The following is a 16,576-nucleotide window of genomic DNA, read 5'->3' on the forward strand; positions in this document are numbered from 1 at the left end:
TGCTTTTGTGCCTTGTTGTTTCTCATTAGAGTATAATCCCTTTCTACTCTAGATTTTCTAAGTGAGTGTAAAGTAATTTCCACTATGAAAGTTATCTGTGACCCACTTAAGTAATATTTCTCATTCCCTCATCTATGCTGTTATCCTGAGTGTGGTGGCACTGATACATATGCACTTCTCAAATGTATTGAAACTGTATTTTTGCCTTCCTCCCTTCTTTAAGAGTGTGGAAAGAACCATACTTGCTATATACATACCCCTTGCATCTAGCTCAGAATCTGCCTCTTAATAAAGACTATAAATAATGCTGAATATCTACCTACATGCCAAAGAAAGATTTCATTCAAACTGTACTGAACAAATATCCATTGAGTGTCTACTAAGGACCAGGCATTATTTGAGGAAAACTGCAAGAATATCGCAATAACTATATGACATAGACGAATCTTGCCCTTGTGTTGCTTAAAGTCTACTGGGAGAGACAGACAATGAGTAAACAAAGATATAATATCATGTCAGCTAGAGATTCGTTCTTGAAAAATTATAAAACAGGATAAGGAGACCAAGAGTATATAGGACAGAAAAGTCTGTGTTAGATTGCTCAAAAAGGTCCCCCAAGTGTTATCTTCTGAACAGAAACCTGAATGAAGTGAGGGAGGAAGCAACGCATGAATCTAGCAGAGAGCACAGCAAGTGTAAAGACCCTTAGGAAAGAATAAGTTTGAGGTGTTCAGGGAACAATTAGAGGGCCTGCGTGGTTTCTTCCATTCCCTAATACTGTAATGGAATGATTTTCTTCAACCTTACTGGTTTTTTGTTTGTTTGTTTGTTTCTAATCAACCAACCAAGTATCTGCTTAAAGCTATGGGAAGAAATCTTTAACTGTTCCATTATTTAAATATTTTATAAGGGCAAAGTGATTGTTTTTGTTGTTGTTGTGATTGTTCCCCTGAACAGATGGCACCAGGCAGAAATCATATGCACAAGATATGTTGACTTCTCTTTATTATTTGGATAACCGCTTTGTTCAGCCTCGTCTAGAGAATTTAGTCTCTAGAAGTCGTTGGAAAGAGAAATACAAGGTATACAGTTTTATTTGTTTTTGAATCTCTGGTTGAGGGTGGGGTAGGATAGGAGTGACAGTCTTCTTGGAATTTCAATAACCAGTCACACTTCTTTAATTAATCTTCTAAATTATTAGCATTTTTCTTTGTTAGATAATCAGCTTGTTTCTTGTCTCTTCTAAGGCTATAATTGTTTTAATCATTCCCACTTGTTATATCTATCCAATAATTAAGTAGTTATAAATGATAATTTTAAAACATCTCTAGGGCTTAACCCATCTGGTAAAATGAGGAAATTGTCTCACAGGATGTTAACTGTTGCAGTAAAAAAGAGCTCCGTTATTAAAGAAGGTTGAGAAACAGTAGGTTTAACTTAACTGCTAGAGGGCTTTTCAAGAAGCATTATGTGTGAATTTATATTGTAAATCATCAAGAACACAATATAGAATATAATAATTTCCAAATTTGTGTTATACTATGAGGCTTCTTTTCGTAAAATACCTATTATTACCTTCTAGGATATTGGTTCCCATAATAGAGAAACCCTGACCTATGTGGTCTTTGACATCCTTCTCCACCTTAAGATTTTGTAATTCTACCAATTTGGGAGAAGATTCTTTTTAATTTATAAGATCTAATGGAGTCCATGTTATCCCCCTAGATTTCTATTTTATGATCTCTAATAGTAGAGGCTGTCCTATATGATTTACAAGATTTTTTTTCCTCCCTACTTCTAACTTTTTATCTTTTAATAATTAGCAAGAAGAAAAAGGCAAGATAGTAGAAGTTCAAGTTCTATATAGTCAGTCTTTCTAGCACCTAAATCATTAGCTACTCTCCCTCATTTTGTGTCAGGAGATTTGGCTTCATCCAGTGCCTGCTGCTGCTATACATTGGAGAAGGAAATGGCAACCCACTCCAGTGTTCTTGCCTGGAGAATCCCAGGGACAGGGGAGCCTGGGTGGGCTGCTGTCTGTGGGGTTGCACAGAGTCGGACACGACTGAAGTGACTTAGCAGCAGCAGCAGCAATGCCTGTTCAGCCTTGTATTACTTGAAGATAAATTAGCTACAAATGGTTTAGGTTTAAGGAACAATTATGGGATTACAAAAGAAAAAAAGAGTTAGAAGACTTCAATTTGGAGGATAGATTGAGTTTAGGGGGCTTCCCTGGTAGCTTAGCTGGTAAAGAATCTGCTTGCAATGTGGGAGACCTGGGTTCGATCCCTGGGTTGAGACGATCCCCTGGAGAAGGGAAATGGTACCCACTCCAGTATTCTGGCCTAGAGAATTCCATGGCCTGGATAGTCCATGGGGTCACAAAGAGCTGGACGTGACTAAGTAACTTTCAGTCACTTGAGTTTATATATTTCTTTTTGACTTTGAGTGATTTTAACTTCCATGCATTCCAGTTCTTCCTCAGATAGAGAAAATACTTACCCACTTTAAAGGGAAATATTTACTGATTTTTAAGGTAAAGTACATGGCACAGCTCTTAGAATATGGTATAACATATATCATTGTCTTTAATAGAAATAAAAGTAGCATATTGATCATTTAATTTTGCCAAGTAATTTATATGCAAAGTAAAATATTTTATCTGATCTTCAGAGTAACCCCCAAAGAAAGGTACTACTAGTTCCTCTATTTTACAAATGAGAAAATTGTAACCCAGAAAAACTTAATAACATAAGGTTACACAGCTAGTAATTAGTCAGGCCAATGTTTGAACCAAGCACAAACCTTAGGTTTAGGGTTTCTCAGACTTCAAAGCCCATCAATTCTGCTGTAATATGTTTTGCATACTATGATAGGTTATGCAGAATTTGGATAACCCAATGTTGAAATGATAACTGTAAGTTACAAGATAATATTAGCTTAAAAATTTAGACACATAGATAATCAATTCAGTACGATCTTGTTCAAAATAGGTTATGCTGCAAGAAATAAATAATGTGACAAAGTAAACCAACAGTGAAAACCTCAACAGCTTAACTAAACAAAATTTTATTTTTCACTTGTGTGTTCACTGTGAGTCAATAGGGGTGCTCTGTTAATTGTAGTCACTCAGGGAGCCAAGCTGATAGAACTTGCATCTCAGTATGTGCTTTGAATTCCAGAGAAGCAGGAAGGGAAGATGGTTAGTCACCTATTTACTCTGAATGTCAGCCTATAGTGACACATGTCATGAAGTACCATGAAATAAGAGAAACAATAAAAAGTACAAGACAATGTTGCTGTGAATTATAAATGTAAAAAGGAAACTCTACTGGATACTTAATTACTGTCAGGCTGATAGAGAATGCAGATTAGTGACCCTGTTAATATGCTCATTGTGTGCAGCTCAAATATTGTGGTAAACTAATCCACACTACTAATGAGAATAGGAGTGTCTAGCACAGGCCTAGAGCCTAAGCAGAACTGCTCAAGCACAAGTAATTTCACAGCTTAATAAAGCTTATTTATGAATGCCAAATATTTTCTCTGTTTATTCATTGCTAACTCAGCTATTAGACTGGCCATAGCAATACTGGCAATCTAGCAATCCTGGTTCAAACTTGTTTGTTTTCATAGTACTTTAGTAAGCAACTACAGGAGAATTAAATTATTTCTGGGATATTTTGTGGAAAATATAATTCATGCAATGGAGACTAAATGTGATCTTTTTTTTTTCTTGATTTTTATTAACCTAAATGAATTGATCTTTTAATTATATTATCCTGAATTTTTTTTCTGCTCATTCTTTCCTATTTTAACTAATTACAACATCTGGAGATAAGAGAGAGATGAAGTAAATTAAAACCTTAGTAGTAACTTACAAGTTTGAGAGAAATGAAGCTAGTTTCTTTCTTCATCTGGTTTCTTTTAACAGCCTAAATTATAATCCATTTTTAAAATTTAAATATATCTTGTCAAACACCTACTGTGTGCTCAATACTAAACTGAGACATACCAGTGTGTTTTGCTCTTATATCTTATTATATTATTATGATTCCTATTCTTAATTTTAATTTGGTTGGGCTCTTATATTTGATTTTGTTGTTGTATTTCTTATCCTTTAAACTTTCATTACATTTTGAAATTATTTTCAGGAGCGAGTAGAAAATTATTCTAGTGTAGATATCCAATTGAAGACATCTGAGAACTGTTTGTGCCAGGCTTGTGGGTTGTATCGCCACTGTGAATACTCAGTGCATTTATCAGGAAAGTTGTATGACACCAGGACCATGGAAACAGATGATTTCATGTCACACGATAAACAGGTATTTTTCCCCCTCTCATTTTAGTTCTTAAAAATCAGAAATTTTCACTAAATAAGCCTGTATGGTTAACCCTAACTTCTTTTCACAAATGGAGAAAGCACCAGGAGAAGAAAAAAGAGCACGGGGAAAGAGTGTGCCATTTTTTAATGTAAAAATGTGTGTTATACATCAGATTCACTCCAAATTCAGTCAGGTACTAAAATCAGTGCATGTTGTCTAAGTGTACATCACCCAAACTAGGAGAGGGTGAGGGGCATGAGCGAGAGGGGATAAGGATGAAAAGGGAGGTAACTGAGCCAGAGGAAGAAGAAATCCCTTTTGAGTCCCAAGGAGAATTTGACCCCAATGGAAATTTTAGGCCAGATCGTCTACCAAATTGACAATCTACAAACAAATAATTAAAGATGGCAACCCACTCCAGTACTCTTGCCTGGAAAATCCCATGGATGGAGGAATGTTGTAGGCTACAGTCCATGGGGTTGCAAAGAGTAGGACACGACTGAGTGACTTCACTTCACTACAGATGGTAAAGGGTCTGCCTGCAGTGTGGGAGACCAGGGTTTGATCCCTGGGTTGGGCAATCCCCTGGAGGAGGGCATGGCAACTCACTCCAGTATTCTTGCCTGGAGAATCCCATAGACAGAGGAGCCTGGCGGGCTACGGTCCATAGGGTCGCACAGAGTCAGACGCAAATGAGTGACTAACACTTTCAAATTCACCCCAGTAATGAGGTTTGAAGGAAAACTGTGCTTCAACTTAGACTACATCAGCGGTGTTTCAGAGCCTAGAACCATCACTGTATATTTAAGGTACTATTAATTTTGAATGAATAGACAAAACAGAAGAAAATATTTTAAATACATGAAGTATCTGATAGACAAGAGCAGAACAGTACAGTGTGAAGACAGAAAAAAAAAAAGATGCAGATGCAGACTACTTCTCTTTATTTTTTACTCTTTGTAAAATGATTACACTTACAAGTACAAAAAATATTAAAATTGAGAGCTTCCTCTAGACTTCCCTCTGTAGATTCCTCATCCACTGATACAGAGGACCAACTGTATATTTATTTTTAAAAACTCCATGTCTACATGGGTCCATGCAGTTCAAACCTATGTTGTTCACGGTTTAACTATACTATTTTTACACCTGTGGTTGGTTTAATCTGCAGATAGAGAAGCCCAAATGTAAAACTCTGGCATCTGCAGATTTTGCTATCAGGGAGGGTCCTGGAACCAACCCCTGAGGATACTGAGGAGTGGCTATAGTTTTAGCTACAACAGTCTTGGATAGAGTACTGAGATCAGAGCTCTGGACCACCAGCTTGTGGTGATATCTGAGGGCATTACAGGAGAAGGAAATCACCTGGAGGAAAGAGACTTGAGATCTGAAAGGCAGTTAGGAGGACTAACAAGTTTTTCAGTTTTGCCCAGAGTCTGTCCAGACTCCTCAAGACACTTAAGATCCAGTGAGAAGAGGCAGATGGCCATGTGTAATAAAAAAGGTGAAAAGTGAAAGTGTTAGTCATTCAACTGCCTCCGACTCTTTGCCACCCCGTGGACTGTATGGCTTCTCTGTCCATGGAATCCTCCAGGCAAGAATACTGGAATGGGTTAGCCATTCCCTTCTTCAGAGGATCTTCCCAACCCATGGATTGAACCCAGTTCTCCTGCACTCAGGCAGGTTCTTACCATCCGAGCCACCAAGGAAGCCTAACCACGTGTAATGCATCCATGCAAAGAACAGGCTGAGAGGGAATAGAATCCCTTAACTCAGCTTGTTGCACTTAACGTTTTTAGCTGTGCTTTGTTACTCAGTCGTGTCCGACTCTTTGTGACCCCGTGGACTGTAGCCCGCCAGGCACCTCTGTCCATGGGATTCTGCAGGCAAGAATGCTGGAGCGGGTTGCCATGCTCTCCTCCAGGGGATCTTCCCAACCCAGAGATCGAACCCAGGTCTCCTGCATTGCGGGCGGATTCTTCACGTCTGTGCCACCAGGGAAGCCCAGTGTTCTTAGAGACCTGGAAATAGACAATAGACTTCTTCCCATCCCTCTTTCCTTGAAGATCTTTTCTCTTTCTTCTCCATACTTTAATTTCCTTAAGGAACTGGTTGCTTCTCTGTATATGAGGGCCTAAAGAAATACCTCAAAAAGCTACCCACAGTGTTAAAAACGTGTTTAAAATGTGCATAATGCATGTTCATTGTATTTCCTTGCTTCAGTTTGTTAAACAGTGTCGATTCACATTCCTACGTGTTATGTCTAATAAATTACAGATCAGATATTTCTGTTGCTTTGCAGTCACCATCTTCTGCTTTAGGAAAATTGGATGACAATTTTTAGCTTTGTTTCTGATTAATCTTTGGCTATGTCAGGCCCCTAGTTCACACTGATAACTGAGATGACTCAGTTATCTTCAGATTTATCAGTTCATAGAACTATACTAACCCTACACAGTGGATTAAGGATCATTTCTGTATCACTTATCTGCTTTGAGATAATAATCACAAAACTTACCATTTCTCTTTCTCTCTGGCAATTTTTAAAAATATTGTCTTATCTTGTTAGAATAGCGTCTCTATTTTTTTTTTTTTTCTTTTTCTTTTGGCTACACTGTGTGGCTTGTGGGATCTTAGTTCCCCAACCAGATACTGAACTTGGGCCCTTAGCAGTGAAAGCACTGAGTCCTAACCACAGAGCCCCCAGATAACTTCCCCCAAGTAGTGTCCTTAATGTTTAGAAATGCAATTAGTTAATTAAAAGTACTGTCTAAATACATTTCTGGACATTTAAGGACACTATTCTAGCAGTATAGATTTGATTTACTTGCTTTTAGAACTTGCTGTGTTGTATAAACATTAATTCATAAGGTATAGTTGTCTGTGACAATACACTAAAACAGGGAAGGGGTGAAAGGAGAGGTCCACTTGCAGTGTATGCAACAACTATGTACATTTACTGTGTATATTTACTGCTTTTTATGAAGCCTTACTAACACTGATTTAGGCTCTTCCATATAAAATGTGCTCACATTTGGGGGAAAAAAATAGTATGAGAATATTCTAAAGGTAATTTTGGGTTTATTGACCTCCAGTGTCACTAAACTAAGTGTAAGGTAGACACCAAGAGGGTAGGAATTAGAAATGAAAAGGATTCTCAGTAGATAGTTTTGTTTCATACTGGAAAAAGAAATTAAAATAGAAAATCTTAAACACTTCTCCTTTCCTTTTGTTCCAACTCAAAATCTTTATACAAATAAATTCTTGTTTTGTGGAAATACAGAATACAATGTAATAAAAACAAAAAATTGTATTATTCTTCTACCATATCTTACCTAGACCAGCCATAAGAGAGTTCTCCTGCATCATCTACTTGAATGGCAGAAATGGACTTCCCCGTAGAGTTCACTGCGACTGTTGTATTATCTTTGTATTTAAAGTGGGAGGTATTGGCAGCTGAACTGTAATTTATATGACTGGTTTGATGATAATGTTTCAATGGGAACAGTGCTTACAGTAAGCAAGCCATGAACAGTAATACCTGATTGTTTCTGATGATCTGAAAAGCAGATTTTCCCAAATCATACAGAAATACGGATGTGCTTTTCATCAGCATTTTGAAATTTTAAGAAACGTTAGAAAATATCCCAAATGCCATCTTTACAAAACAATGCATCAAAGCTGTTACTGACCATCATATTTAACTTTTATTCATTTTTGCCAATATACTTTTGTATTGTTTATTTAACTCATCACCTGTGTGATCCCTACAGTGTGACTTCAGAAAAACAGCACAGTTCTTTGCCAGATAGACTACAAGTTGCATAGGTCAATAACGTAACTGTATCACTCTTACTGAATTCACGAAAGCATAACCCATCATGTATGTAGACACAAAGACAAATAACGTAAATTAGGAGGAACTTAGTCTATTTCCTGAGGTTACTCCATGAGAATAAGATTGGTCATGTTATAAAATTTGAAGTCCTTTCTGATGCATTTTCTACAGTGAGTGAAATAATGTAGGTACAGTTACATTTAATGAGGTCAGTGCGGTGACACTGTTTTCCAATTTTAGCTATAGATGTGTGTAACAAAGTACACATTGAAAACATTCTAAAAGAGAATGGATGGTTGAGTTCACAAGAAGAGTATTCTTAATCATAAGATCCTAGAAGTCCACATAAACATACAAATAAAAATTTTTACAGTTTGCTAATAATAAAATATTAATGTTTATAATTACATCAGACTCATTAATTAAGGGGCTTCCCTGGTGGTTCACCTGGTAAAGAATCCACCTCCAATGCAGGAGACCCCAGTTTGATTCCTTAGTTGGAAAGATCCCCTGGAGAAGGGGTAGGCTACCCACTCCAGTATTCTTGGGCTTCGCTGGTGGCTCAGACAGTAAAGAATCTGCCTGTAATGTGGGAGACCTGGGTTCGATCCCTGTGTTGGGAAGATTCCCTCGAGGAGGACATGGCAACCCACTCCAGTATTAGGGCTATGCAGGGGGCACTAAAGAACCCGCCTGCCAGTGCAGGAGAGGTAAGAGATGCAGGTTCAGTCCCTGGGTGGGCAAGATCCCTGGAGAAGGCAATGGCAGCCCACTCCAGTATTCTTAATCCCATGGACAGGAGCCTGGAGGGTTACAGTCCATGGGGTCACAAAAGGTCAGAAACAACTGAAGTGACTTAGCACACATTAATTAAGATAAAAAATATAACTAAACACAAAGTTATTTTTTGCTTTGCAGAATGTTTTGGAAAAAAAATATTTGGTTAAAAGTGCTCTATTTTTAATATTGGTATGAGAGCCTGTTTGAGTTTACATGTTTGTAACAGGAGTTCCCAACCTCCGGAATCTAATGCCTGATAATCTGAGGTGGAGCTGATGTTATAATGATAGAAATAAAGTTCTATCCCAAAATCATTCCCCTGTCCAGGTCTGGGGGGCGGGGGGGGGATGTTTTTCATGAACCTGGTTCCCAGTGCCAAAAATGTTAGGGATTGCTGGTTTATAAGATAGAAAATTATCATAATTCAGGCATTTTTACCTCAGTAACTGTGTGTATAGTAGCTTGCATGCTTTTCTTGCTTTGGGGTATGGCTATCCTTTTGCCTTACAAGCCATCTTTATCCTCTTTCCCAAACTTGACTAACTGTTTTCTAAAGACTTAGTTCACACATCACCTAATTTAGAACTGTTCTTTTTTCTGGATTGTGTTAATTGTCCCTTCTCGGTACCTTGATTGCCTCTTGTGCATTGCATTTGGCACGTTGTTGTTTTCTCCCAGCAGTGTAAATTCCCCTGGTATAGAAGGCACATATTTTATTTCTGTATCTCCAGTGCTTAACTCAGTACTTGAAACATAGCAGTTGCTCGGTTTTTTGTTAACTTGGTTGTATAAATAAAAGAAGGTAAAGGAATTATTGTATAAAAATTTTGAAAAATAATGCATGGATTCTATTTTAAAGAAAATCTGAAAACCAGAAAGGCTGTACTTTCACTACTATATATTCATTTCATATACCAGATGATGTTTATTTCTTGATTTAGGTGTTTACTGTTGGCAGAATTTGTGCTGAGCGAACCAGAATTTACCATAAACTGAAACATTTTAAATTCGAGCTGTACCAAGAGTGTTGCTCCATTGCAAAGACAGAAGAGGTTGAGGATGAAGAGGTTAAAGAAACAGTGGAAAGAATTTTCAGTCAGTCAGAAAACAGTGGCTGGATTAAGGAGGTAAGGTGAATAAAGAAGAACAATTTCATTCAGTAGGTTCTGCGGCCTACTACTGATCAGCAAAAGGATATGAATTATGAGAATAGAAGACAGTGACTTTTAAAAGAGAACCTCTCCTTCTCTCCCTGTCTTTGTATTTTCTCTTCTTCCACCCATTCCTTTCATGCTCATCATTGTCGTACCCTGAAGAAGTGCCCTGATGTTCTAAGTGTTCACTTAGCTCATCAGATACATTTTAATCAGCAGTAATACAGTCCTTTAATGAAGGACTCTGTCCTTTCACTTTTATGTATGTGTGGTTTTCCTTACATATATATTAAGTCCCCTTATTTTCTTCGACAAAGTTTAGGACTCACCTCTGCTTGTCTGCTTCCTATCTTTAGAATAGTTCTTGAGACCTGAGAGTGAAGAAGCCCTGGTGCCAATCTGAGGAAAGGACCTCGGCTGCCAGTTCTAATACACCCACATCCTCTTCCTGAGGACGTGGGACTGAGCAGTGAGCACTGTAACTGAAGATGAAGGGGAATGCAGAGGTTTCAGGCCACGGCACTGATTTTGATTCCTCCATATCCTGTTGATCACTAAATTTGATATCAAGGATAAAGTGGGGATTTTGAAGAGTGCACTGGATTCCCGAAGATCTGCTGGCAGCTCATAAGCTCTGGTCTGCTCACAGAGCTTTTAGAATTGTTACGGTACATGGAAAGAATGCAAGGATGCTAACATCGCAGTCTTCTAAAGCAAGTCCAGTTACATGACTGTGTAAGAGAGAACAGATAGGAGATTTTCAGGTATCAACTCAGATAGGAGTTGATACTCAGATCAACCATATATTTAATCTTAAAAAAAAAAAAAGCCTGAGTTATTTATATCATAGGGAAATTTGTAAAACAGGAAAATAAAAAGAGAGCTTGGAGAATAAATGCACGAGCCAAGGGAAAGAACACGAGAACAGACAAAACAGAACTTCTTAGGACATGGCATGTCCCACAGGGGTGTCCTGAGCCAGAGGAGGACATCAAGGTCGGATTCCCTTTTGACAGTTACCCACCCACCACAAACCATCAGCCAGGGGTCTCCTTGCCTGCTCCCCACATCTTGACCCTTCAGTTGTCTAGTTTCATTTTACTCTCTTCAGCTTTGTTTCTTTTACTTTGCTTCCACTTCTCTCACTCACTCACAGTTCTTTCCTCCCTATCCTTCTCTGTGCTTCCTCATTTGCCATGGGGAAGAGCCATCACTTATCCAGTAAGTCCCAACTTCGTTTTCCTCAGTGACATGAAATTCTTAAGTGCTTTTATTGATGCATCGAAGTGTTACCAACCCTCTAGTGGACTTGAAAGACCTTTTGGGATACCAATTAAAAGAATTATGTACTAGGTGTAGCAAAATTACTGTTGTATTGTACATACTATATAATAATTTTATATATGGGAAAGAACATTTAACTTCTTACAGAAAGAAGTAAAAGCATTTCCAAATCATGTACCTTAGAGAAAGCTTAACAAAGTTTGTGAAAACAGAAGGGACCTGCAAGAAGAAAAAGATTCTTAAGAAAGCCAAGCATCACATTATGCTTAAAAAAATAACACAGCATTGGGCATTGAAAGTATTTCAGGATGGTGCATATTTAGGACAACATGCATATTTTTTCACATAAAATACCAAACAACTTCGTTCTCTTTTTGAGAGCCCTCCTACTTTAAAAATATTTGTCAGTAGATATTCTCAAAAGATTTCCTAGAAACCAAAGAAGTTTATTAGCCAGTGTAAACCCATAGGCAACTTTCTGTGCTATGATTGAAGTGCAGAATTTATCAGGTGCCCTGACATTGCTCCACATCACTCCGCCTCCCCATCAGAATGTGTTTGCCTTCGAGTAGTAGCACTGCCTGTGTTCCTGTGCTGCATGCCTTCTTCTTGGCCACAGCTACCCTAAATCTTTAGAACCTGGGCTCTGTGCTCCTTAAGTGGCACGTACATGGCACTTTCTGCTCTTAGCTATCAGTTATCAGTGTGAGCCTCTTCTCTCACCTTGTACAAACTCTGTTCCTGTCTTTCCTCCCCCAGCTTGTGTTTCACACCTTGCTTTTTCCCTTACCTGCCTCTTCTTCCTCCAAGCATTTTTCTTCCATTATCTTGGAATCTCTCAGGATTTCTTCCCAAAGACCTGCCAACTAGACTGACTTCATTCTTCTTCTTCTTCCTCCTAACAGTTTAACTAGGAGATCTGATTTTAACCTAACGATAGTAAAAGGATAGGAGCAACTCAAGTGTAAGAAAAGAAAGAATGATAAGAAAATTATGATAAAATATATAATAACTATAATAGTAAAACATGCCTCGTTCTAAATTAGAAGTGAAGAACAGAATGTCATATGCCACTGGCAAATGCTGACAAACGATTTTTCTTTGAGAGTACCTTTGATGGTGGGATTTCCAGGGAAGTTGAAGACAGGATTGTTGGTATGAGGTAGTGAACACAGAAGACCAGGAAGTGAAAAAAGTATGTCAATAGGGACATCAGGTTTCAGTCCCTATCACCATAAACGTCAGAGCTATCAACACCATCTCTCGTTTTATTGGAAGCAGAAGCAGAGCTCATAAGGAGAGCTAAGAAACCGTTAGGTCAGTTCATCTCCCCAGCAGAAGGAAGCACTTGAACTCTGTCAACCTTGAAATCTCCAAACCGTCCCAGCTCCTCTCTCCTCTTGTCCGGCCCTGGTCTTTACTCTCCCATCTTCATTGCTGTCACTCAGATTTAGGCCTTCATTACCTAAATTATTATAGTAGACTCATAACTAGCTGCCAAACCATTCTAGACTGGATGTTTTACCCTTAAAAAAAAAAAAAAAAAATATATATATATATATATATATATACATCTCAGATTGTGTCAGTTTCCTGCCCTAACACTTTCATGGGGTCACAAAGAGTCAGACACGACTGAGCGACTGAACTGAACACCTTTGTCAGCTTTCCATTGCCTGTCACATTATTGCTAAACTCTGTAACCTCATCTTTCATACTTTTTATTCTCTGACCACCTCTTTGGTTCAGTCTTCTCTCTCAGTTCCCCTGGAAAACCTCAGACTGCAGTCAAACCCTGTACTTTTCTGTCTTGTCACTGTTTTGTGGATTTCTGTCTCCTAGAGAAAACTCTCCACCAGACCGTTGCCTACCAAGTCTTTTCCTCTAGGACAGCTCAAATGCCACTCTTCCTGGTCACCTCAGCTAACCATAACCTTTCTTCTGAACCCTCATAGCAGTGTCCATGTTCTTTATGCCCCTTGTTATTGGTTGTCATTGGTGAACTCTGTTCTTAGAGGCAGGGAAAGCAATGGAAAGGGCATGGCAACCCACTCCAGTATTCTTCCCTGGAGAATCCCATGGATGGAGGAGCCTGGCGGACTACAGTCCATAGGGCCGCAAAGAGTCAGACATGACTGAAGCAATTTAGCATGCGTGCGGATTAGCAAAGTATATGATATATGTTACATGTTTAACAAATTTTTGTTGAATAAGTTATTGAAGTTGTTACACTTCTACTATAAATATGATAATAGAAAACTTACAATTTACCAGACAGTTATGAAGTTAATAATAATGTTCATTTTGATCTCTTACCAATGCTTTCTATGAATTAGAAATGCTTATTTGAAATTGAGTCCCTGTTTATAATAAAAAGATATTTGTTCATGATTGCCATGAGATAGACTTGTTCCTATTTGTGTCTGTAGATTGAAAAGGCCTAGTTTATCTTCACTGCTTTGAGGAAAATAACTAGCTTTTTTATTGTATACACAGAAATATGGTCAACTTCAAGAATATCTCAATTTGGCGGATTACTTTAAAGAGGAGAAGTTTGAATTTTAACACATTTCCTTCAGAGAAGATTTTGTAAATTCCTGTAAATGTGAAGATCACAAGTCTTGTTTCTCTGTATCATGTGACCTATTCATATATTTTATGTATAGCTTCATGCAAAATATCTTGTGTGAAACATGTTCATCTTAATTTCCATGAAACAACACTCTGCAGTCTAATAAAACTTTTATCTACTGTACATAGAAAACACAAGCCTAACTTTAAGTGTATTTGAAAGTTGTATAACAGTGCCTTTATATCAAAGTTGTGAGAATGCTGATGCTGACTTTTCATGTGAAGAGTGCATACCTTTTTAAAAAGTATGAAATGGAAATTTTTAATCATGCATCTCTATTCTTATTTGTCTGTTATATGGAAATAATCCTTAGCTATATGAAGTTGCAGTTGAAAGTTGAAGATATGGTGTCCAAAAAGATATAGGGCAGAGTATAGGAAAAATGATGGCCAATTGGGAAGGGTGAAGATCGTGAATGATTTGTCAAAAAAGAAGTCCAAGGAAAACAAAAGAATGATCTCTAAAGTATCTGTAAAGACTTTGGGAGCATCATTTCTTGTATGTGACACTACAGACAAGTTTGAACCAACTGAAGAGTGAACGTACCAACTGAAAGTTAAAAATATTTTATCTATTCTTATAAATAGCATTCACTTAATTTATAAAAATGAAAGCACTAATGACTTTAAGGACTTTTAATGGCAGCTGACTCAGTTCCTAGGTCATGCTTCTTGTTGACTTGAAACATTTTTCTTGTTAGAACAGTATTCTGACTGTTGCTCAGGAAATGCTGATAAGTAGTTTTGCTGATGTCTGAGGTCATTGCAACCAAGCAAGCTTCTTCAGTAGGTGTTTGGAGAGTACAAGAGACTTTTGTACGTGATTACACCAAAAGAACTGCAAAGAGACAGGCTGTCAGGAAATGAAAATTAGCATGGATCAGGGGGCCAAAAGCAAGTAGTCTAGAAGAAAACACAATGTTGAAAAATTACAGTTAACTTTAGTAGGTATCATGACATACTGTATTATTTTATTATCATCATTGATAATATCACTGATTCTATATAACAAAAAATAGTTTGTAAGCTTACAAGTCTCACATACCTATGAAGTTTTGAGATCTTGACATTTATCACTATAGCATTAAATGCTTTATGTTAGGTAGCTATGAACAGTAAAGATGATGAGGAAGACAGATGGACAAATAAAAAGGAACTAATGCTTTAAAAAAAACTCATAGGGCCCTTACAGAAGCTTTAGAGATATAACAGGGAACAGTTCCATAAAAGGGGAAGACAAGGAAAAAAGAAATGTTTATTTTATTGGCAGCTGGATATAATTGAGCATATTTTCTCACTTGTCTGCTCTCATACTCAAATGAGTAGTTCTATTCACTACTCATTTCTTGGAGGTATTATAGGACTTGCTTAGACTCCAGCATGTTGATTGAGGTGTAATTGCAGCCCTGGAGCTATTCTGGGTATAGTCTGGTTTCCCTGTAACTCTTTGCACCCTTGATACTGAAGCAGCAAGTCCAGTGGTTAAGAAAGGTTAGGTTTGAAATCAGGCTTGAGTTCAAGTCCTGATCTGTTACTTCCTAGTTAGTTTAAATAGTTTATTTTCAATAAGCCTCAGTTTCCTCATTTATAAAGGGTTAATAATTCCTGTCCCTCAGGATTGTTGGTGGATTGGAGGGAGATATGCAAAGTACTGTGCCTGAAACAGTGACTAAATAAGTAGTAATGATGTGAATGGAAATGAGGTGGTGGATGATAATGATGTCGGCTTGAATTTAAATGGCTGTAAAGGGCAAATGTGTACAAAAGACTGTAAAGGAGTGTCCTACATCACTAGAATATAGTAGGAAAATTCATTAAATTGTTGCTGGACAAGTTTTTAAGGTGTGTTCTTGTCTAGCTTAGAAATAAAAGTTTATATCATTTAGAAATAGCAGCTTTGACCAAAAACTGTGTTACTTGTCAAAATCCATGCTACTGCAGAAGTGTAGCGTGAACAGTGTTTACATTTATTAAAGTTTTTCTCTTTTATCAAGTATGATTGCTGAATATAAAGTGCTGATAGTAACAGAAGATAATGTATAATGAATACACCTTTTAAAAACCAAGTCTGAAATGATCAGAACTCCTTCACTTTTTAATGACACTTCATGAGAGAGTTCTCCTTTCAGATTTGCATACCTAAAAAAGATATTTCTGCCTTTCTCCATGAGTGATGACGAACTTAGCCTTGGAAGGGACAGACAGCAGTATGTTCCAATGAAAAGTTAAAAGTTACATTCCATCAGAATGCACTTGTCCCAAATTCCAAAATAACATTCTAGAATTCGTGAAAATAAAATGAACTAATGTAGGCCAGCCTATCGAGAACTAAACTGTAGATAAATCCAGTCTTAAAGTGTTTGCACTGATCTTACTCATTTCTGTCCACAGCTCAGTTTGAAGCAGGACCTTGTCACTGAGATGCCAGAGGTGGTTTAAATTAACAAAGCCCCATTGCTTGACACCTCAAATCCAAATGACTTCCAAATGAGCATAACAGACTATATGGTCCTGACTAGAACAATATTGTGCTCACTTTAGTTTATCCTCCATAATTGGTAATC

The 16,576-nt window shown here is 37.6% G+C and overlaps 1 protein-coding gene across 3 annotated transcripts in view; it reads left to right on the forward strand.

Annotated features, from left to right (window-relative positions):
• The window catches only part of CCDC82 (coiled-coil domain containing 82), a 33,328-nt gene extending 17,480 nt beyond the window's left edge, over positions 1 to 15,848 (forward strand). For 2 of the 3 annotated variants that reach the window (XM_019974977.2, XM_019974979.2), the window contains 4 exons: positions 958 to 1,082; positions 4,155 to 4,325; positions 9,885 to 10,070; positions 13,878 to 15,848. In XM_019974977.2, coding sequence (XP_019830536.2) covers positions 958 to 1,082; positions 4,155 to 4,325; positions 9,885 to 10,070; positions 13,878 to 13,946 — 551 coding nt within the window. In that variant the 3' untranslated portion in view covers positions 13,947 to 15,848. The remainder of the gene's footprint in view (positions 1 to 957; positions 1,083 to 4,154; positions 4,326 to 9,884; positions 10,071 to 13,877) is intronic. The other variant, XM_019974984.2, reaches the window with a different exon arrangement.
• The last annotated feature ends 728 nt before the right edge of the window (positions 15,849 to 16,576 follow it).

Source organism: Bos indicus, chromosome 15 (assembly GCF_029378745.1).
Source record: "Bos indicus isolate NIAB-ARS_2022 breed Sahiwal x Tharparkar chromosome 15, NIAB-ARS_B.indTharparkar_mat_pri_1.0, whole genome shotgun sequence".
NCBI lineage: Eukaryota > Metazoa > Chordata > Mammalia > Artiodactyla > Bovidae > Bos > Bos indicus.